We start from the raw sequence: 23,473 nt of genomic DNA, 5'->3' as shown, positions 1-23,473 counted from the left end.
GGTAATTATCTTCCATATCCTTAAGCTATCAGTTTTATCCATTTAGGAACCAAAAATCTTAATATTGACAAATGAAATCCAAGCAACAGTAATAAATATTTTCAGACAAATAAAAATTAAGGGTCTACAAGAAATGTTAAAAGAAGTTCTTTAGCAGGAGGGGCACTTGGGTGGCATAATGGGATAAGCATCCAACTAGTGATCTCAGCTCAGGTGTTGATCTCAGGTTCGTGACTTCAAGCCCTATGCTGGGCTCCAGCCTACTTAAAAAAAAAAAAAAAAGTTGTTCTTCTTTTAGTAAGATGAAATTATGAGATGCAAATTATGGTCTATACAAAAACCAAAAAGCTCTGAAAACAGTAAACATGCTGATAAACTTAAAAGACCTATTTTCAAATAAACTTGAAGATAACTGGCTATTGAAAAGAGCAATAGCAAAATAATAGTAATATATTTTGAAGATTATAAAATGCAAAGAAGTAAATAGGATAACCACAATAGCTAAAGGATTAAAGGGGGACAGAAGAATACTGTTGTAAAATTATTACATTATAACATTGTAAGTGAGTGGCATATTATTATTTGAATACAGACTATATTAAGTTATATATGTAAATATGATCACTAAATTTTGTCATTTAACATAACGCTAAGATTTTATAATGTTAAAGAGGTGGAGCTAGTGATCCAATTATGAGAGATAAAATGAAATACTAAAATATACTCCCTCTAAAAGAGGGAGGCAAAGAGGAATAAAGAATAGATGGGACAAAAAGACAAAAAATGCTAAGATACAGATTTAAAAATCAATAATACTGATAATCATAGGAACTATAAACAGTATTAATAATTCCATTAAAGAGCCTGAGATTTCCATGATTTCTTATTTATTTATTTTTAAAGATTTTGTTTTTTGTTCGACAGAGAGAGAGCAGGAAAGCAGAGGCAGGGGAAGCAGCAGCAGGAGAGGAAGAAGCAGGACCCCTGCTGAGCAGGGAGCTTGATGTGGGGCTTGATCCCAGGACCCTGGAATCATGACTGGAGCCGAAGGCAGTCGTTTAACCAACTGAGCCAACCAGGTGCCCCCACAACTGATTTTTTTTAAAAGATGTAATTGTATATTGCTTAAAAGATACTCACTTTGACAGAGATAGCTCAAAAAGAAAAAGATGAAAAGATGTATCATGTACTTAAGATGGGATTGGAAGGGAGATAAACCATAAGAGACTCTTAATCTTACAAAATAAACTGAGGGTTGCTGGGGAAGGGTGTGTGTGGAGAGGGTGGTTGGGTTATGGACATTGGGGAGCGTATGTGATATGGTGAGTGCTCTTCAGATGATTCATTCACAAACCTGTACCCCTCGGGCAAATACTATATTTTAATAAAAATAATTAATAATAAAAAAAGATGTATCATGTACTTAAATCAACAGAAAGCTGAAGTGGCTAAGTTAATATTATACAAGGTAGTCATCAGAACAAGAACCATTACCAGGGATATAGATGGATATTTCATAATGACAAAGGGGTCGATCCATTAAGAGGACACAATAATGTACAATGTGTATATGCTGATTTTTAAAATATTAAGCACCCAGAACAAAAAGTGACAGAACTGAGAAAAGAAAGAGACAAATCTACAATTATAGTTGGACATTTCCATATTCCTTAGTAACTGACAGATCAATTAGACTGAAAATCAGCAAGGATACATAAGACTTAAATTATACTTTCAACCATCTTATCCTAGTTGACATGTATAGACCCATGCAACTTTAGCAGGATACACGCCATTTTCAAGAGCAAATGGGATATTTTACCATGACAGACTATATTCTGAGGCCATAAAAAAGGCTCATTAAACATAAAAAAATTACAAATCATACATAGTGTGTTCTCTAAACACAACAGAGCTAAACTAGAAATGAATAATAAACACCTGGAATATCCTCCAATATTTGGAATTTAAATAATATACTCTGAAATAATCCATGGTTCAAAGAAAAAAATCACATGAAAAATGAGAACAGAACATATCAAGATTGGTAGGACCCAGCTAGAGTGGTGCTTAGAGATAAATATGTAACATTAAAATGCTTATTTTACAAAAAGAACATCTAAAATTGGTTACCTAAGTTGTTAAATAAAGAAATGTTAAGAAGAGCGTATTAAATCTAAAGTAGACAGAAACAAGAAAATAATAACAACAATAATAATAAAATAGAACAACTGTCAAACAGAGATCATCAATCACTACAAAACCTGGCTCTCTGGAAATACAAGTAAAACTAGATCTGTTAAGACTGATAAAGAAAAGGAGAGAAGAAATGAATGATGAATAGTAAGGAATAAAAGTGGACACAGCAATACAAATTCCACAGAGATTAGAAGGATCAAAGGAAATAATATGAACAACTTTATGGCACTAAATTCAATGATTTAGATAACTCAAGAACAGATCATCTGAACAGACCTACATCTGTTAAAGTTAATTTAATTCATACTTGAATATCTTTGCACGAAGAAAACTTTAGGTCTAGGTGGCTTTACTGCTAAATCCTTTCAAATACTTAAAAGAAGTAAGTAGTAAGATAAATAAAATTATTAAAAAAAAAAGATTTCATTTATTTACTTGACACAGAGAGAGAGTGCCCAAGTAGGAGGAGTGGCAGGCACAGGGAGACTGAGAGGGAGAAGCAGTCCCCCACTGAGCAGAAAGCCTGACATGGGGCTTGATCCCACTAGCCTGAGATCATGACCTGAACCCAAGGCAGAAACTTAACTGCCTCAGCCACCCAGGCATCCATGAACAAAAATTCTTGTGGAAAAAGACAACAGGGGACACTAGTCTACCAATTTTATTTGGTTAGCATTACCCTGACCCTAAAGCTAGACAAATATATTTCAAGAAAAAAAACAAAAACCAAAAAACACAATAATATATTTTTGGAATAGACACACAAAAATTTTTTGGAAGGCAACTTCAGCAATACATAAAAAAATTAATACATCATGACCAAGTGAAGTTAATCCCAGGAATTAAAGGTTGCTTCAACATTCAATCAGTATAATGCATTATATTAACATGTTGACCAAGAAAGAGAAAGCACATGACCATATTATAACGTGAAAAAGGGAAGTGACAAAATTCAACACTCGGTCATGATTTTAAAAATCTCAATAAACTTCCCCAACTTGACAAAAAGCCTGTACAAAAAAAAAAAACATATATTGGGACACTTGGGTGGCTCAGTCGGTTAAGCGTGTGCTTTTGGTTCAGATGGTGATCCCAAGGTCCTGGGATCAAGCCCCACAATGTGCTGCTGTTCAGTGGGAAGTCTGCTTCTTCCTCTTCCTCTGCTCCTTCCCCTGCTTATGCGCTCTCTGTCTCACTCTCTCTCTCTCTCTCTCACATAAATAAGTAAAATCTTTAAAAACAAACAAAATAGAGTCATTTATGGTTTGTCTCCCTCCCAATCCCATCTTGTTTCATTTATTCTTCTCCTACCCACTTAAGCCTCCATGTTGCATCACCACTTCCTCATATCAGGGAGATCATATGATAGTTGTCTTTCTCTGCTTGACTTATTTCGCTAAGCATGATACGCTCTAGTAAACCTAGTGATTCACAGACCTGTACCCCTGGGGATAAAAATATATGTTTATAAAAAATAAAAAGTTAAATAAAATAAAATAAAATAAAATAAAATAAAATAAAATAAAAAAACAAACAAAATATAGCTAACCAACTAGAATACTTTCGATTTAGAGTTTTTGAACCCATCATTTTATACCCATTTATATTCTCCTTAATTTCCCTCTGTAAAAGGTAATACTCTGTAATTCAGTATAGTGGTATGAGAAACATGGTACATGAAAACATAATCTTATGTAAATTTGTTATCTATTAAAATTGACAGGATAACATACTTACTATCTTTAACTACAAAATACTATAAGCTCATTGTAATAACCTTCAAGATACAGAAAAGAGAAAGTTAAAGTTACCACTGATGTAACTTAGCAGTCTGTTCTTTGCCACTTATACTCACAAACACATTCAGAACATCAGCCTGTTTATGTATAACAAGAATAAGATCACAGTCCGTGCTGTTCTGCATCTTGCCTTTTTTTCATTAAAATTATTTTGTGGATATATCTCTAAGTCAGTATATATTGATTTACCCCATTATTTTTTGATAAGTCCACAAGTTTGCTGCATCTTAGAGTATGTAAATTAGAGAATTTAAGCCTGCAAAAAAGCTTGGCATCTTCAGTATTTCTGCCTCACTTTACCTATCTATAAGAAATTGCAATAGCCCAAAATATTTTATACAGAAATTAAAGTAGATTTCATTGTCTTATTAAAGGGTATCTGATCTAAACAAGAACCAGCTAGAACGAAATACGTTACAAGAAATTTATATACTGATCTGTTTAATTCAGAGCATTTCAAACTGCATTATATTTTAAAATGTACTACATTTCCACCCTCATTACAGTGTGGTATAAAACATCCCTAGAAACCTCTTTTCCTGGCAGATAAATCAGAGCAAGAATATCATGATATAAGCTGAAAAATGAGGCCAATCTTATAAATCCCTTAATACTATTCATAAAATCTTTGACTACATAGTAGATTCAGTAATTTTTCAAAGGAAAAAGCAAACCAACTTTATGGGGCTTATTTTGTAATTGCCTAAAAAGTATTTTCCTAGAAGGAAAAATAAAATCTTTATTTTTGAAGTATCCTAGACTACACAGCCATACAGAATTAATTTCTTTTAGGTAGATCGAGTTAATTATTTAAAGAAAAAAGAAAAATTTTATAGAAATCTTGTAGAAATAATCAACTTGAACCTAAAAACATACACAAGTGCTCTCTATACAAACAAAAAAAAGCAAGCCTCAGACCTTCAAACTATGCAAGATTTTCTTCATTTTCAAAGTGCTAGCATAAGCAATTACTAATGTCTGAAGAGTTTTTTCCACTGTCTTGGTCATAAGGATGTGTTTCTGTTCATTCCTTCATTTCAAGCACAAACTATTTCTCTAAATGCTGAAAAACTTCAAATCACATATAAGGATTTTAAGAATAAGGCTAAATCTTTCTTTTTTCCCTCAAATATTTGTTTAAATTCCAATTAGTTAACAAACAGTGTAATTAGTTTCAGGTTTAGAATTCAGATAAATTGTTTGAAACTTAAACATTACACAATCCCTTCAGTTTGTGTCTATTAAGGTTATAAGTAATGTAACAAGGTAATGGTACTTGTAGTTTATGTAGTTCACTATTCTCCAACTTCTTTAAATAAACTTGCCCTAAAAGATTAAGCTGATTATGTAAGTTAGCATATTATTTTTTGTTCACATTAAAATTTGGAAAAATACATGCAGTGCTATAGGCATACAAAGACAGTTCCATTTAATTTATATCTAAGGGAACTAAGGACTGATTCCTATTACTATACATTTAATAGCACATTTTTTTAAACTTTGCTGAACCAAATTAGATCCATTTTTAATATGTAAGTTCTCATTCCTATACGCCACAGATATTCACAAATTATTTGCATTTCTATGAAAACTAATGTCAGCCATTACGAATAGCAACTGAAGAACTGGTCTGTCTCCACCTGTAATCTGAGAAGTATGGGGTATTTGGGCAACTATTCAACATGGTTTCATTCACCCAGAATACCTATTCATGTATTCACAAAATTCAAAAGCTAAGTGCTCAATTCAACAAGCAAGTATTAGTAAGTTACTACCTGTAGAACTCTGTGCTTAGAATAAAAAGAACAGAGCATGCTTCTTTGTCTCAGTTTTCCTCACCTCACAGGAGATAAATTCACCATCTCCCTTTTACTTGTCTGACTTGTTCAATCAGTAACAAGCGTTCCTTCCCTGAATATGCCTCATATCTTCCCTCTGCCCTTATTCTGGTCTCACCCTCCATCATATGTCACCTGACTACTAAAGAAACCTTCTAAGTGGAGTCCTTGCTTCTACTCTGGATCCCCCTATAACTGACATTCTACAGAGCAACCAAAATAATTTCATTTAATAATATGTCAAATCAAGCAGAGGTCATGACCTCCGGAGTCTGCAAACACTGCCACACTCTTTTCCAGTCTATATAAGTTGTTCTAGAGAAGTCTCAGACTCAGTGGCACTTCCTTTAAAAAAAGAAAAGTCCTTGTATATTCTGTTTTATTTTGCCCATGGGATTCCATTTATCCCCTATTCTTATTGAAGTCTTGTGCCTCTCAATCTGCAGGCTGATGCTTTTATCCATTTTAGAAAATCCTTCCATTTTTTTCCTCTAAGACTCTTCTTCAGTTCCTTTCCACAGCTTTGTTTAGTCTGATTTCACTGTGTATCAGATTTTTTTTTATAATCATTGCCTAATTACTGTTCTCTGACATTATGATTTGTGATCTTTTGTCATTGATATTTTTTCAGTTTTATTTATGTATGTATATGTATATGTATCATTTGCTTTAGGTAACATCTCAAATCCTTCTGCAGTTTCTGAGTACTGCCAACCCACTTTTTATCTCTGATTGTTTTTACTAAATTCTTTTAACTCTACATTGAGCACATTTTTTAAAGATTTTATTTGTTTATTCAACAGACACTGATCACAAGTAGGCAGAGAGGCAGGCAGAGAGAGAGAGGAGGAAGCAGGCTCCCTGCTAAGCAGAGAGCCCGATGTGGGGCTCGATCCCAGGACTCTGGGATCATGACCTGAGCCGAAGGCAGAGGCTTTAACCCACTGAGCCACCCAGGCGCCCCATACATTGAGCACATTTTTAAAGCAAGACCATACTGCTCTTCTTTTCCTGAAGCTAAGGAAGAAGTGTATAAATCTTGTGTTCATTTGGGTAATTCTTCCTTGAAGCATGTTCACTTGCCTCTTCCAAATATTTTTCTCTTTGTTCCAGTTGTGACATGTAGACCTTTTTCCTTTATTACTCATCTTTAAATGGGGCCATCTCCTGCTGAAGCAAAAGTGGGGAGAGCCCAGGAAGAAACAAGTTGGTTTGAAAGAAATTTCTATCCCAAGTATTTGCTGGTACCTGCTCACCAAACTCTCTACCACTTTTTCAGGTAGGGGTGGGTCCCTCTACTCTGCTCTTTCAGATACACACTCTCGAAGATGCTCGCCCGTGGTTTCAACTTCCGCTGAGGATCCGCAGTAGACCTCTCTCACTCAGGGCCATTCTCTGCCTTTCCAAAAGGACATCCACAGCCTCGGAGGAGCCTTTCAGAATCCTGATACTTGGAGTGAATACTCAGAAGACTCTCCCTGTCCCAACGACTTCCCAACAGTTCCAAGTGTTCATCACTGCTTTCAACTGGGGGGAGCAGAATTTTATTTTAGAAGATCTTGTTTTCTATTCTTTATTGTTGTTTTCTTTAGTTAGAAAAATATTCTATCTTTATATAAGAGTTATGATAAAAAATAAAAAGAGTTGTGATGAGTACTAGGTACCATGTGGAAGTATTGAATCATACTTTAATATTACACTGGATGATAACATGAATTCAAATAAAAGCTTAAAAAAAAAAAGAAATGTATGGGAAAGGGCTTGTTCTTAACTAAATGAAACTACACTATGAATAATTTCTTTTTCTATTTTTAAAGATTTTATTTGTCAGAGAAAGAGAGAGAGAGAGAGTATGTGAGTGCACAAGCAGGGGGAGCAGCAGAGGGAGAAGCAGACTCCCCACTGAGCAGAGAGCCTGAAATGGGGCTTGATCCTAGCACCCTGGGATCATGACCTAAGCTGAAGGCAGCTGCTTAACCGACTGAGCCCCTCAGGCACGCCTATATTTTGTCTTTCAAATAACATCATCTGTCATTAAGTTATAATAAGTATTTGTAAACATGTGCAGAAGCATATGGGAAGAGCTATACTACTTATCTCACCGAAACTACATTGTGTATGAACTATTGCTCAAATCACATCTTCTTTTATTAAGATGTCTGTTTGTAAAGTTAAGTGCAGCAGTATATAGGAATAGCCCTGTGCTTACCTCATTGAAGTTTCACTGTGTATAATGTGTCTTTCAAGTAATATCATCTTCATTAAGATATAATACACAATATACACATATACCACCCAAACATTATTAAAAAAAAGAGAGAGTTTCTATAATTAATTAAGTTTTAAGTGAATTTTCTGGATTGTATAGGAATGGCTTGTTTTCTCACAGTATGAATGGAATTTAAACTTTATAATGATCCAGTTAACTAGATCGATGTAGACAGTGCAGATAAATGTGTCTTTAATAATTTACACTAATCAAATGAACCAAATCTCCTTTCCATTTTGGGCTATACAGAAGGTCTAGGAATAACTTTCTACTGAGGGCATCTTCCTTCTAACCTACGATTGAGGAACAACCCATGCCTGCGTGGGTTCAGGGAAGGTTCAAATTTCTCTACATTATTCATGCACAACCTGAGTAAATGAATTAGATATTGCTGAATACTGTAATCATTTGAAAAGAACACACAGCAGCACTGGTTTGGCAGGGACTGATTTAGGGTCTGTACTTCCTGTTTCTTTACATCTTTACTTTCTTTACTTCTGTCCTGGTCCTGTGTCCTAGCTAGGTTCTGACTCTGCCGTGTAAGTCTGATTTTTGTGCTTTTCAAGTTGCATGAACTAGAACAGAGGCTCAGCATCAGTCCACTACTATTGTCTAAGATAAAGAGAAAGATGCAATGTAATGAGCAAATTTCATCTGCCATCTTTTCAGTTTGAGAAATGGTTGGGATAGTTTAAAAGACTAATTCCTAAAACTCAAATAACAAATTAGTAACTGCAAATTTTAATATATTTTTAAAAATTTTAGATGACCCTATGTGTTTGAAAAATCTGAAAGACTCAAAGTCAAGACTTAATATTAAATAAAATATCCTTTCAATTAGAGGAGATTCATGAAGATTATACAGATTAAAAGAGGATAAGAAACTACAAGAAAATAATACAAAAAATGCATATGGCAGTCTGTGACATAAAGTTTGTATATATTATTCACAAAGGAGTTAACACTGCTTTTTAAACCTTTAATTCACTTGTGTTATGACAGATTAAATTTTATGGCCTGTATTACTGAACTTCGGATATTAATAAAACGAAGAGGACAGAACTAAATGTGAGTTAGTCTTGGGCAAAAGAGGTAGAACAGAAATGGCTCGCAGCACCCAAGGAGCCATGAATCGTTAAGACCAAGCAGCCAAGCACCACAGGAATGTGCACCTCTCTGACAATGTTCACTTCGGTCCAGAAAGACATCATGGCAACAGTTACATACAGAATATGTACTGGTCTCTTTTCACAGCTTAATTTGTTTTAAGTATTATCTTAAATTTCATTTAAGTATCAACTTAAGTATCATCATAAAAATAGATTTATGATCTAATGGATCCCACAGTCTAGCTGGAGTTAAGTAAAAGCAATAAAGACAATATAGAATCAAGTGTATCAGAAAGTGATACGTGCTATCAAATAACCAAGAAGTATTACCCTAGTAAATCTACTTAGTAATAATCTAGTGGCTCTATATAGTATTTTCTCTTTAATAGGAGTCTATATAAACTTTATGAAAATCTATATATGAAGTTATTCTGTTTATTACAAGATCATATTTCATGTCCTCTGAAGCCAGAAATAAGGTAATTCACTAACTGCAGCAACTACAGAATAACATTATGTTTAGAACTTCAGAAATGTCCTCTCTTGGCTAATAGGAACCACATTTTAGAACCAATATTAAGCTATTTGCTGTCATCTTCTATGTATCTGAAATTTATTTTTAACTCAACAAAATTTTCAATTATATGACAAAAAAGATCACTATATTTTATAAAGTATGACACATATGTATCGTGGTTTATGTTATTTTTTTCATGCCATGTATCTTCCAAATCAACTTGGCAGAGCATTTGGGCAACAGTCTACAAATTTAAAAGGAAAATGAAATCACATTAAGATGCAGTCTTAAAATAGCTGAACTGAGGATTAGTATTTAATTGAGAGGCTTCTGACTTTGCCATGATTTTGAAATAAAGCAGAACTTTTTAAACTTGCTTTTCCAGATATTTTAACCATGTGGCAAGTTTCATTTTGCTCCTGTTGCTGTATTTATCCATTATATTTTTAGGCTAATAGAACTGAAAACTTATCTTCACTGCATAAACACAATCAAATAAATAAGCCTTTAGACATTACTAAATCCTGAAGGGTATTTGAGAAATTTGAGATCAGATTCTACATTTAATAAGTGTGTCCAGAAAAACTAGGCCTCTCTGACAAAATATAGAGGTAAAGAATAAAAAGCCTAAGTGCAGATGTAGAAGATGAGGAGAGTCAGTAATCTGGAATGTTCTGGCTGAAGGTAATAGCTTTTCTCAACTGCACTATTTTTACAAAATGGTGGTTTTTGGAAGTATATTAATCTTAATCCCATTTATTAATTCAAAGATAGTTACTGAGTATCTACCATATGTTATGCACTCTTCCAGATGCCTCAGAGACATTAATGAATAAAAGAGATTTATGACCTAATGAATCTTACACTTTTGCTGGAGGGAAAATAAAAGCAATAAAGACAACAAATGAGCAAGTATATTGGGAAGGGATACATGCTGTACAATACACAGGAAGTACTACCTTAGTAAATCCAGTCAGCATTCCTCTAGATCTATACAGTATTTTCTCTTTAATAGGAATCTATAGAATTTTATAAATTTCACTATTTATTTATTCTATATCTAATCTAGGAAATATATAAAGTATGGTGAACACTACATAGTGTATGGTATATCTTCTTTTAAAAATTAATTTATCAGAAATTCGATAAAATCAGACTGGTAGTTCTATCAAAGATAGAGAATTTTATTACCCATAGAAAACAACTTTATTATTATTATTATTATTATTATTATTATTATTATTATTATCTTAAAGATTTTACTTATTTACTTGAGAGAGACAGCACAAGAATTTACCCAGTGAGGGGAAAGGGAGAAGCAGAGGCCCCACAGAGCAAGGAGCCCAATGTGGGGCTTACGCCCAGACTCCCAGAGTATGACCTGAGTGGAAGGCAGATGCTTAACCAACTGAGCCACCCAGGCACCCCAAAAACAGCAGACTGAAAATGACATTTACATGGTCTCCATATTAGGTCTGACCAGTGACAGATAATAAACTAAGAGAGAAGACACAAAACCATTCTAAATCTACAGCTAACGTGTAGGTTCATCCCTGGGTATCCCTATAGTTCTTATTGGAAGAGAAAGACCAGTTTTTAACTTTAACCTTTACAAAATCACAAAACTAACCAAAATCTGTAGAGACCACTTGTCAGAGATATGTTTACCAAATTATGCAGAGCACCTAAATGATCATTGTTCATTGAACTGAAGCTACATACAGGCTTCCCAAACTCGAACTTTCATTTGGGTTTTAGGATGACGGACTGGCTTTCTGCAATATGCCATTTATAGGGGTTGGGTAGATGACATCTGAGCCTGTTGTACTGGTCACTAACATCAATTTGAAAGACCTCAGGAATTTAGCTCTGTATATGATTTCATGGTAACTAACCCAACTCTTCATGTCTCAAATATGAATATCATTTCTCTGAATAATACAAGTCATTTTCTGGGGTGCCTGCATGGCTCAGTGGGTTAAGACTCTGCCTTTGGCTCAGGTCATGGTCTCAGGGTCCTGGAATTGAGCCTCACATCAGGCTCTCTGCTCAGCGGGGAGCCTGCTTTCTTCCCTCTCTCTGCCTGCCTCTCTGCCTACTTGTGATCTCTCTCTGTCAAATAAATAAACTAAATCTTTAAAAAAAAAAAAAAAAAGTCATTTTCCATTTTCCTGTGATCCTACTGCCATGAGAGAACTTATGACTGAGCTATTTCAAACTCTAAAAATGGGTTTAATATACATGATAGGTACAGCACGATATGATATCAGAGAAGTGGCCAAAAAAGGGTAATAATTGTGGTGGCCTAAAATTAATTAAAATGATAATCCAGTAAAAATTCAACCATTTTTTTGGACTACGTGGGTTGGTGTCTTCTACTGTAACATCCTCCGGCCCAAATCTAGCCCTGATATATAAAATATACAACAGGACGTGGTTGCAAAGATTGCTGGGAGACCAGTCTGTAACCAACAGGATACAAACTCCTCAATAACTGCACCCAAGGACAGAGTTTACACTTTGCCTCTACAGACGCGATTAATAACAATGCAGGACAGTGGCAGTTCTCTTCTCCCCATTTCCTGAGCCTGTATCTTGAATAAGAATACAAGAAAGAGAAAAACATTTTCCTGGGTATTCTCATGTGTATAGTTTGAGGGACTCTGGTAAGGAGAGTGTAGTGCCTCCTGGATCAAGATCTGGGAGTGGTTTGTCCTCTGATTATATGAGCTATTTTAATCATTTTTTAAAAAAAGTTTCCCCAGTTTTCAATAGTATCTCCTCTCTTCTCCATTTATGTCAAGACCTGAAAAATGATTATTCATAAAGTGGCTAATATCCAGGTCATCTCTAGTCAGGCTCAAAAATGAGGCCCCTCTTGGCAATGGCAAGAGTTTGAATGGTTAAGAGGTATCAGTGGCAGCGAAAGGAGACCCACGCATAGTAAGTCTGCACACACAGGTGGATGGCGAACTCACCTTGGCAAGCTCCAGTGCGGATGTTGGGGATAAAGCCCCGTCTGCAGGGCTGAGGCTGGGCAGGACACATCTCACAGGGGTGGCCCCAGGCCCGTCCAATGGTGGCACAGCACAGAGTCTTAGTGCAGACAATGCCTGTCAGCTGCCCTTGGCACATCTGGTTGTTGACCTGAGTGAAACAAGGGCCTGTCCTGTAATCTGGAATGTGAAAGAAGACAGAAAGACAGGTTTTATGACCACGTACCCATCTTACACCAGTAGCTCCAAATACATAAAACAGAGGCGATTTCTTCTGACTCAAGTATCTAAAGACAAAAGGCTGGAAAGTTTCATTTTGAAAATTCCTAATTTTTCAATCATGAGGACTGCATTAGGAGACTTCAATGCACTTTAGTACGGACATTGTTAACGGGTGGCTCAAGGGCTGTGTCTGGGACACAGATGTGTTTTCTTGGCCTGAATCATGTTCTGAAAGAATTTAAATTAGTAGCCAACATTTTTAAATTGGGAAATTTCACATGAAATTTCTATTTCTGGCTTTTCTTGCAAAGTTGGAAGGTCTGGCCATGCTAGGCCTGCCATTCTACACAGTGTGGGGGAGAGAAGTGTATCCTCCTCTCTGACCCCAAGCCCCAGCCAACGAACATCCAGCAGTCTTCTCTCACTGACATCTGTCACCTGAACACTGCTGGCACCTGCTCGCCAGACTCCCTCTTTACCTAGCCAAGATTTTCTTTCCTGACTGCATGGACATGAGATTGGAAAATCAGAAGAGAACCAATAATAGTATACCCTTCCATATCACAAATATATCTGAGCAGTCTAGTATATCTGTAAACATTAAGTCCTAACAAATTGATTTTTGTGTCCGTGTCAGTCTGTTTAGTTTGGCGTGTAGTTCAGGAAGACTCTAGGAAGACTGTGGCAATAAGACCCACTCCCACGGATTCTTTCTAGGTAAGTTATTATTATATAATCTCTGTACTATAAAAGACTTTACCATTGTCCAACTGATGAAAACATCAGCAAATGCTAAATAGGCAGACTTCTATGGATATTAAAGATGATCTATTGGGACTGCTGCATCTCAAGTGTGATCCACAGACCAGCAATATATTCCTCACTGGGGAGGTGTTAAGACTCAGGCCCCATCCTGGACTAACTGAACTAGAACTCCACTTCAACGCAATATTCAGGAGATTCATACACACATTCAAGATTAAGAAGAACTGATCTAGACTCCAGGTAACTTGAAAGCTAGGCATTCTGGCTCTGGCCCTCTTTCTCTTATAATTTTCTACAGTGAACCTTTTAGATGATCAGTGTCTACTCTTTTAAGCAGAACAGACTTAACCGAACAGTTTTTAATTGAGTGCTGTTGTTGCTGTTTTCAGACACAGGAAATCAGAGAATGGTCAGTTTCATGAAGACTGATTAATAAAACAACTCACATTTGTTTTAAAATTACAACAGAAATATGTGAAAAGTGTCTCCTCCTCCCCCGCGCCAACCCCTTCCCAGAGACTGTGTGAATACAGTTCATTAACTCTTGGGACTGTAAGATGATAGTCAGGATTTCCTGATAAGCCCTCATGCAAATGACATAATTCCTTTTGAAGAGGAAAGCCAGAACAAGTTTATTTCAGATTTCCAAGAACAAAACAATCTCACATTCAAAGAAAGCAGAGTCAATAATGTTGGTAAGATTTTTATGAAAAATGTACTGGGAAAAAAGCAAACTTGGATAGGATTTAACATTCAAAATGTTAAGCTAGAAGAACTTTGATATCATCTAAATGCTATCATGTAACAAAAACAAAATTTAAAACCACATGAAACTTATTTTTTTTTTAAACAAAGAATAAGGCTCTCTCACATAGAGCAAAAGAATATTTTCAAAGTTTAACATACAGAAAAAAAAAAAAAAACCCACCCTAAAATAGGTAACATTTTTAGCAAGCTGGTTTAACACTCTGTCACTTTGCAGCTGAACTTCGACAAAAATAGCTCATTTTAATCCCTTACATAAGAACAACAGATGTGCTGGCTGCAAATCACGTTTTTGAAAAAGACAATCTTTGCAGTATATGTGTAGATATGTCAACCTTATAAACAAGCATGCTTCCCACACACAAACTGCCAGATTGTATATTTTTTAAACCTATCTATTGTCTTTCACACAACCTATCTATTTTGCTGTTTTAAATAAATATTAGGCTCGCAATAAATTAAATCAAGTTCTGAACAAGTGGGAAAAATATGTTTTTCAAAAAAATATAAAACACTTATTTTTCTGTAATTCTTGCATACATAGCTATGTTCACATTCTACACACTTTTAGGGTGCCCAAAGAGAAGCCTCCAAATCCTCCCTCATAATCCCATCCTTAAGTAAACCACCTTGTCAGGAAATTTGTTCCTTCAGCTAACTACACCACCTTCTTAAAATCATGTCCTCTCAGTCTGCTCTCTTTGGAGATGGAGAATATCGGGATGAGAATAGCTGTTTGTCCTCTGAAGTGACCTTTCACGTTGAAGGCTCTAATTAAGCCAACCATAGACTTCTGTTCCTGGGAAAAGAGTTTACCAGTTCTTCTTTCTTTTGTCTATACAGTATTTGCCTCCTTACAAACTGTGCTGAATCAATTTTCTTTTATCAGTCTCCTTGGCTTTCTGGTAGGCAACAGATTAGTTTAAAATGCAAAATTACAGCATTACCTACTTATTCAAGAATTACTATCTTGCAAAATATGAACAAGTCAGTGAAAGGGGATGTAAATATCTTGATCAGATTAAAACATCCTGTCCCAAACTTGGCTAGCATTTTAATTATGGCCAAAGAGCCCTAAAAGAATTGCATGTTACTGACCATCCATTCTTGTCATCAAGATTTCAGTGTGGGTAAAAATATTATCATATACCACACCACCCATTTGTAGTCAAGGACATCCTCACAGTGTATTAGCAAAGTATAAAAGGAAAGAACTGCTTATCATTTGGGTATGTTGGAGCCAGAATGTTGGAAGCAGATACTTTTCTCACTACTACATGACCAAAAAACGTTAAAAATTAGCCTGTGAAACAAAAATAGTTTTATTTTGATTTTCTAATATTGAAGTACAATATAGTATATTTTTTTATTAGTTTCAGAGGTAGGGTTTAGTGATTCATCAGTTGCATATAACACCCAGTACTCATTTTATCACATGCACTCCTTACTGCCCATCATCCAGCTACCCCATTCCATACCTACCTCCCCTTCAGCAACCCTCAGTTTGTTTCCTAGCACTAAGTCTCTTATGGTTGGTCTGCCTCTCTGATTTAGTCTTGTTTTATTTTTCCCTCCCTTCTCCCCATATGTTTTGTTTCTTAAATGCCACATGAGTGAAATCATATAATAATTGTCTTTCCTTGACTGATTTATTTCACTTAGCATAATACCCTCTAGTTCCATCCATGTCCTTGCAAATGCTAAGTCAGAATGACTAAAATTAACAAGTCAAGTCAAGAAACAGCAGATGTTGGTGAGGATGCAGAAGAAGGGGAACTCTCTTACACTGCTGGTGGGAATGGTGCAGCCACTCTGGAAAACAGTACGGGAGTACGGAGGTTCCTCAAAAAGTTAAAAATAGAGCTACCCTTTGACCCAGCAATTGTACTACTAAGGGATTTACCTAAAGGATATGAACATAGTGATGCAATATAACATCTTAACTTGTTTTTTACAGTTCCACTTTTATTCATGTTAAACAGCTGGTGCAATCAGAAAACTCATCAACAACTGGCTGCTTGCTGGTTTTTTTCCCAACAACTTCATTATGGTATCATGAATATAAAATATATATACCTGTTTTAAATGTACATGTAAATTTATTGAATTGTGCGTCTATCACAGCGTAATTTTAGAGTATTTGCATCACCCCCAAAAATCCCTCGTGCCCACTTCTAGACTCAGACAACCACTATTCTGTCACTATCAATTTGGCTTTTCTGGACAATGCACACAAATGGAATCATGTAACATATGGTCTTTTCTGCCTGGCTTCTTTGACTTAGCATAATGTTCTTGAGGAATATTCATGCTATTGTATGGGTCAGTATTTCAATCCTTTTTACTGCTGTCTAGCATTCCACTGTATGGATACAACACATTTGCTAACCAATTAGTGCCCATCTGCTGGGTTGTATAGTGAACTTATGTTTAACTTCTTCAGAAACTGCCGAAAAGTATTTCCAAAGTAGCTTCACCATTCAAATTCCTATCAGCAATGAATGAGGTACCAATTCCTTCACATCCTTGCTAATATTTTCTTTTTTATTATAGTCTATGCTACCATTCTACTTTAAATAAATGCAATTGAGTATGTTTGGAAATTCTGATATAATTTCACAAGTCCTCTTAAGATGCTAAACAGTGCTAGAAAACCAAACTGACCATTACTGTTGTACAAACAAACTGATAACCTCTGAAGGTTTCCAGAAGGTAATAACAGAAACAGGTCTGGTAGAGGATGTGGGACTGAAGGAGAGGAATTTCTTGTTTTTGTCATTTATTTTTTTGCTTATTTTTTAAAAATTTTAATGTTTGCTTTTGTTTGATGGAAGACACACTTTTATAAAAGCCAAAGGGAATGACCTAGTTGAAAGGGAAGGCTTATAAGTACCAAAAATAGTAATAATCTCTAGTATAAGATTCCTGAGAAGTCAGCCTGAGAGTGAAACCAGAATGCGAAGAAAGAAGAAAAGCACTTCTCTTGTAGCCTGAGAAAGAAGGGCATAGAGTAAATGGACAGCGAGCAGTGTCCTCTCCCACACCTTCTATTTTCTTTGTGAAACAGGAAGTGGAGGTCAGCTGTGGATTCAGATACTTGGGGCTGAGATAGCACTGCAGAGCCCAAGTGAGGGAACTGACATGAGAACCCAGTGGATGTCCAGGTGACATTTAGGGCTTCTCTAAGGCAGAGGACCAAGATGGACTAGTAGTGGGACCTATCCGCCTACCTGAGGACTTTTCCCAGCACCCCGAGGCAGCTGAGAGTCTCACTCAGAGGTTGGATTCATTAGGGTTAGAGTTTATTTGTCAGATTTGGGAAAAAAAAAATCAGAATGGCAAGGGAGTTCAGAGGATTGTTACACAGATTTTAAATTACAGACTATGGAATCTATGCTGGATGAACAGGAAGTGAGAAAAAGGAGGACTGATAAAGTAAGAAGCGGGAGAAAGCAGTAAGATCAGGGGACTAAGGGTGTCCAGGAGGCTTCACATGACAAGGGAAAAAGCCACAGGGACAGCAATACATCAGCTGCCTGTGTGACTGCAGGATCAGTCGTTTAACTGCCAGTAGAAGGGAGGAGACAGCACGCTGCATAACTGAAGGAGGATAACCACACATGCTGTAATGTCAATGTCATCTTCTGGAGCTGTGCAGTGGATGGCCCTCTTAAAGACTTTTCTACTATAATTGCTTGTCCAGCAATGCCATAAGATGCCCAGAATCCACTGAATTTCATCCAAACCCACGTTAGTATACAAAGATTTGCCTGGTTCTAGAAAGTATGGGAAAATATGTAGAAATTCCCATCAAGTCACACAGCACTTGAAGTTAGGCAAGAAGGCATTTCCATTCTCAGAAACCAAAGAATTGCAACATGCAGTCAAGTGATCACACTGTGTGGGAGCTGCAGATATAAGTGAGGGTCACAAAGAAGTATAGACTGTACATAGCCAGTCTAACAATCCTGGCTAGGGGACCATCTCCTTGTAGTGATGGAGGTTTTTTGTTTTTTGATTTTTTAAAATATTTTACTTATTTATTTGACAGAGAGAGAGAGAGAGAGACACAAGCAGGCAGAGCAGCAGAGGGAGAAGGAGAAGCAGGCTCCCCAGCCAAGCAGGGAACTGGATCCCAGGACCCTGAGATCATGACCAGAACCTAAGGCAGATGTTTAACCAACTGAGCTACCAGATGCCACCAGTAAAGGAGTTTTTGACAAAGCAATTACAAATAACATTTTTTTTTAGCGCATCCTATCATGGTTCTGAGAACTGAGTTGGTTTGCCAACTAAAAATCTTTGATCACAGATATAACTGGACCACGCAGAGAAGGCAACCCCAAAACTTAATGGGATGGTTTCCTTAGTTTCCAACAGTTTCCTTAGTTTCAATACAATCTGCCCTGAATGTCTGCAGATGCAGACTTCATGCTGACCAAATATTCATCGTTAAATAAACTCAACTTTAATTGAGAGAATAATTATCTTCCTTGATGGAAAAGCAACTATCAACCTCAGAAATTTTTAGAATGAAGTACAGAAATGTTTAAAGGAATCAAAACCATTATATTAACATTGTTACTTTAAAGAATCTGTGAAAAAATTATGTACCTATAATGTTTAACAGCTTTAGCCCCATTCTATCAGACTGTTTTGTAACCACAATTTAAAATAAATAATTAAGTGATCTATTTAGAATGATTTTTTTTTAAATTTAAATTCTAGTAGCCAACATACAGTACAGAATGATGGCTTTTTCCATCTTAAAATGTGACTATGCTTATATACAGAACTGGACCATTTAAGTGAACTTATAAATTTAAAAGTTTATTTATATATTTAGTTTTTAATTAGCTCCAACAGAGTTATTTGAGTATCTGCAAAGGTATTTAAGTCATACCAGTGAAGTACTTAAAAAATTACATGCATTTAATATAAAAAGGCAGTTTAAAAGATATGGAGGTGTTTCATTAAATATTAAATTGGAACCAAATATTATTAAAGGCCTTTTAAAGTGACTACTAAAATCTTCTCAATTAACAGAGTAGAGATATCTATAAATTGGATTTAAAAGTCCAAGGACTATGCCCTAAGGAACTGAAAGCAGGGACGTGAAGAAATATCTAGATATCCAGGTTCATGCAGGATTATTCAAATAGTCAAGAGTTGATGCAACCATAGTGCCCATTGACAGATGAATAAACAAACAGAACACATACACTAGAATACCATTCAGATCTAAAAAGCTAGGAAATTTGGCACATTCTACAGCTCAGATGAACCCTGAGTACATTATTTGGAGTGAAATTAGCCAGTTACAAAAGGAAAATTATTTTATGATTTCACACACATGAGGCATCTAAAGGAATCAAATTTATTGGAACAAAAAGTAGAATGGTAACTGTCAAGGGATAGGGGGAAAGGAAAATAGGGAGTTTATGACTAAGAGGTATGGAGTTTCAGTTCAACAAGATGAAAAAAATTCATGGGATGTGATAATGGTTCCATGACAATGTGAAGATACTAATACCACTGAACTCTATTCTGAAAAATTATTTACAGTGGTTAATTCCATGTTATCCGTATTTCACTGCAATTAAAAATGTATTTTTAAAAAGCTCAGGGAATAAGCAGGATTTTGAAAGTTGTATTTAAGTAAAGCAAACCTGAATTTTTAAGAACAAAACAAACTTTGAGTCTTTTTCATACACACAGTCAGGCACCACTGAGGGCACTGAAAAACACCCTCTTGCAATAGTGACCACTTGCCTTGTGATGGAAATTTACATTGTCATAACTGATTAGAGTGCACACAAAGCTGCAAGGGTATTCTTGAACACACTGATTGATTACATACTTGGACTCTCTGTAGGGTAAATTCTTAGCACTAGAAGTGCTGGATCAAACGTCCAGTTTGAAAAATATTCCAACATTCTCAGAACTGCTCTCTGAAGATGAACTGATCCTCACACCTTCTCCAACTAAGTACAGGCAACTGGTTTAAGTTTTACTCACTCACAGGGAGAAAAGTGGTATCTCACTGTTGCTGAGTTATGAATTCGTTGTCCTTGTTTTTTGGCAATGAATGAAAGAAAATTAACTCTGCGGCAGGTATTTAATATTATAAAACCCATTCTATCAATTATTTCTTTATGCTTAAGTGCTAAGAAAGTATGTTTATAACAATGTTTACAAAGGAAAAATTAAAAGTCAGAGATAAAGTTCCAAATGGAGAATGAAAGAGAGCTAGAAAAAAGTGAAACAGAGACTGAACTTGAAGACCCGCCTCCCTCCTCAGCTCTGTGCCATTCACGCAATGCTCATTAAACCCAAGACACAAATCATCACACCCTCGGCTTCCAGCAGCTTTGCCTTTTCATATCAGACCAAAGCCCTTTACACCATTTTAATGAATCTTGTCAAAATGCCCCAAGTGCCTCTTGCTACCTCCAGGTATGATCTCCCAAGTCCCCCAAATTCTGCAAGCGTAATCTTGCTTTGCTTTGGCTTCTCCCAAAGATGAATCTCCTAGCTATGTTCAGTTAGGGAGAGATTCTGTGTACACTGACAGAACAGTAAAGACTTATGCTTCTTCAGATAAATAAATGATCATTTTAACTATCAGAGTTGTACTGCATTTTTTTTTTCTAACATAGTATCATTATTTAAGATCTCAATGAAAACATGGACTCAGTAAAGAAGAACCCCTTTCACCATTCTCTAGTCTTTCAAAGTATAAGACTACGACTGACATCAAAGAGCTCTGGAAGAATGAAGAGGCAGGAAAGATAATTAGGTGCTGGCTGATGAGGCAAAAAAAATTGCTATCTTTCATGTCATGTTTCATAAGGATGAGGGTCATCAAAGTTGTGGTCCTCAAATTCATGGCCTGTAAACTGAAAGCAGACTCTCCCAAGAGCACAACCAATTAACTCACTTTACATGTAACAACAAAAAGCTGAAGATTAAAAACTAAAATGATTATTTAAGCAGAAGGAAATTGTCACTTTTAGAGAAGAAACTTAAAGAGACAAAAATATTTTTTCATGAGTAATAAGGGGGGCAAAGACATAAATGATTAACACAAAAGATGGATCATTTGCAAAGTCAAATCCACAAAGCATCAATTTTTAAGATGTCTAAGAAAAATAAATGGTACTGTTTTTTAGGTGTGAATAATTTCAGGAGAAAGTGGAATGTGCTCACAAAACATTTACACATTATCAATAAAGTCCGATACAAAAACAATGGAAATCAATGCTGGAACAGATCTGATTTATCTACTGATTCAAACACAGGAAGACACCAGACTCAATTATAGTGGCAAGGAATAAAATCTTAGGCGCAACTTGCTGACAGCCTTTGTAGAGTAATATGGATTCAACGTGCTGCTTTCTCATTGAAATTTGTGCTTACATCAATTCCTCCTTAGCAAATTTAAGCAGCCATGCACACATTACTGAGTCAATCAAACCTAATAAATCACACTCATCCCAGGAAATAAGACACACTACCTGTTTTGTGATTCTGTCCTGACAACTTTTAGTGTAACATCTAACTAGAAAGGCTGGGATTTCTCCCAAGGAAAGAGTGAATGCCATGTGATTTGTTAGGGTTTTAATTATTTGGGAGTTTTAGAGAAATGCTAAAGTGCAAGGAAGATGATTGATCATACGGACTTCCAAGGGGACATGGTAGCATTTGTCAAACAGCGAAGCCTTATCTTTGTAACTTGCTGCATAAAGAAGAGCAGGTGGTCAACAGATCTTGATGGCACTGATGGTCCTGCATGGGTAGTGGTCTACACTCAAGAAGCAGGTCATTCCTGGCTCTCTGGTTGGAGAGAGACATAAGCACCAGGAGAGGCTCAAGAGCAAAGGTATATAACTGCAACATTTCACAGAAAAGGTCACACTACTATTGTACTAGCTCAGTAAAATAAAAATGAACATATCTTAAAAAACCAGCAAGTTTGTATTTGCTGAGAATCCCATGAAGCCTGACTGGTATGGGTACTGGGGGAACTTGTTTCATGGATATATCAACAGAAATAAAAGGACTAAAGTCTTTGGTTCAGGAAAGTAAACCTTTTCAATATTCAGACTCAACAGAAGAATAGAAAAACAAATATTCACTGCTTCAAGCTAAATTAGTTGTTTAGAAGATCAGATGGAAGAAGTAGCTTACAACACAGTAAAATTTCTTAGAAAATAATATTATAAATAAAAGATTAAACCTGAAGGACAGAGACTAGAAACCAGAATGTGAATACTGTGAATTCCAAAATTAAAAAAACAAAACCAAAACAAATAGAGAATAAAAAAAAAAATAAGAAAAAAATTCCTAAGCTTAGATAAAAAGTAGTTTTCACCTCCAGGTTAAAATGGCTCACGGTGTCGCAGACAAGAATAATGGTGGGGGGTGGAGGGGGCAGAAAGAAAAAAGACAGACTCCAAAGAAGAGCCTCATGAAATCTCTGAATTTCTCAACCTTAGATTAAGAGGAAAACCTACCTCTCCATTTCCAGAGAGAAAAAAAGAAAAAGAAAAAAAGGAAAAGGACAGGCTACCTATAAAGAAGACGAAATAGTTTGGCATTAGTTTTATCCTATGTGGTATGGGGAGTTAAAATACAGTGAAACAACATCTACAGGTGATTAATTTGTAATTTTTGAGAAAGGACTCTTCAAATAAAAGTCATATGATAAGACAGAACTTAATAACATCCTGAGATAATGTCAAGAACTGAGAGGGTGTAGGGGGTATTTGTTATAATGAGGACTTGGAAATGGATCATTCCTAAGAACTTTGCTCGGGACTGGGAGATGTAAACATGTAAAATGTTTCAGGGTAAGAGGAACAGGTATTCTTTAGTTTTGTTACTGTATAAAGATTGTAAGAGAACAATAGAGGCCTCAATACAATGGTGAAAGATAGGAGGGTTATCACTAGTTTGATGAAAAACACAGCATTTCTTAAATCAATTAAGGAA

General features: G+C 35.9%; 1 protein-coding gene across 1 annotated transcript in view; it reads right to left on the bottom strand.

Annotated features, from left to right (window-relative positions):
- FBN2 (fibrillin 2) overlaps positions 1–23,473 on the bottom strand; it is a 247,924-nt gene that overhangs the window by 163,358 nt on the left and 61,093 nt on the right. The window contains exon 6 of the mRNA XM_082723375.1: positions 12,710–12,907. Within this exon, the coding sequence (XP_082579501.1) occupies positions 12,710–12,907 (198 nt within the window). The remainder of the gene's footprint in view (positions 1–12,709; positions 12,908–23,473) is intronic.

The sequence above is a fragment of the Mustela nivalis genome (assembly GCF_964662115.1).
Source record: "Mustela nivalis genome assembly, chromosome: 3".
Classification (NCBI taxonomy): domain Eukaryota; kingdom Metazoa; phylum Chordata; class Mammalia; order Carnivora; family Mustelidae; genus Mustela; species Mustela nivalis.
Note: the sequence above shows the minus strand (reverse complement) of the source record. Positions and strands in the feature narration are given on the sequence as shown.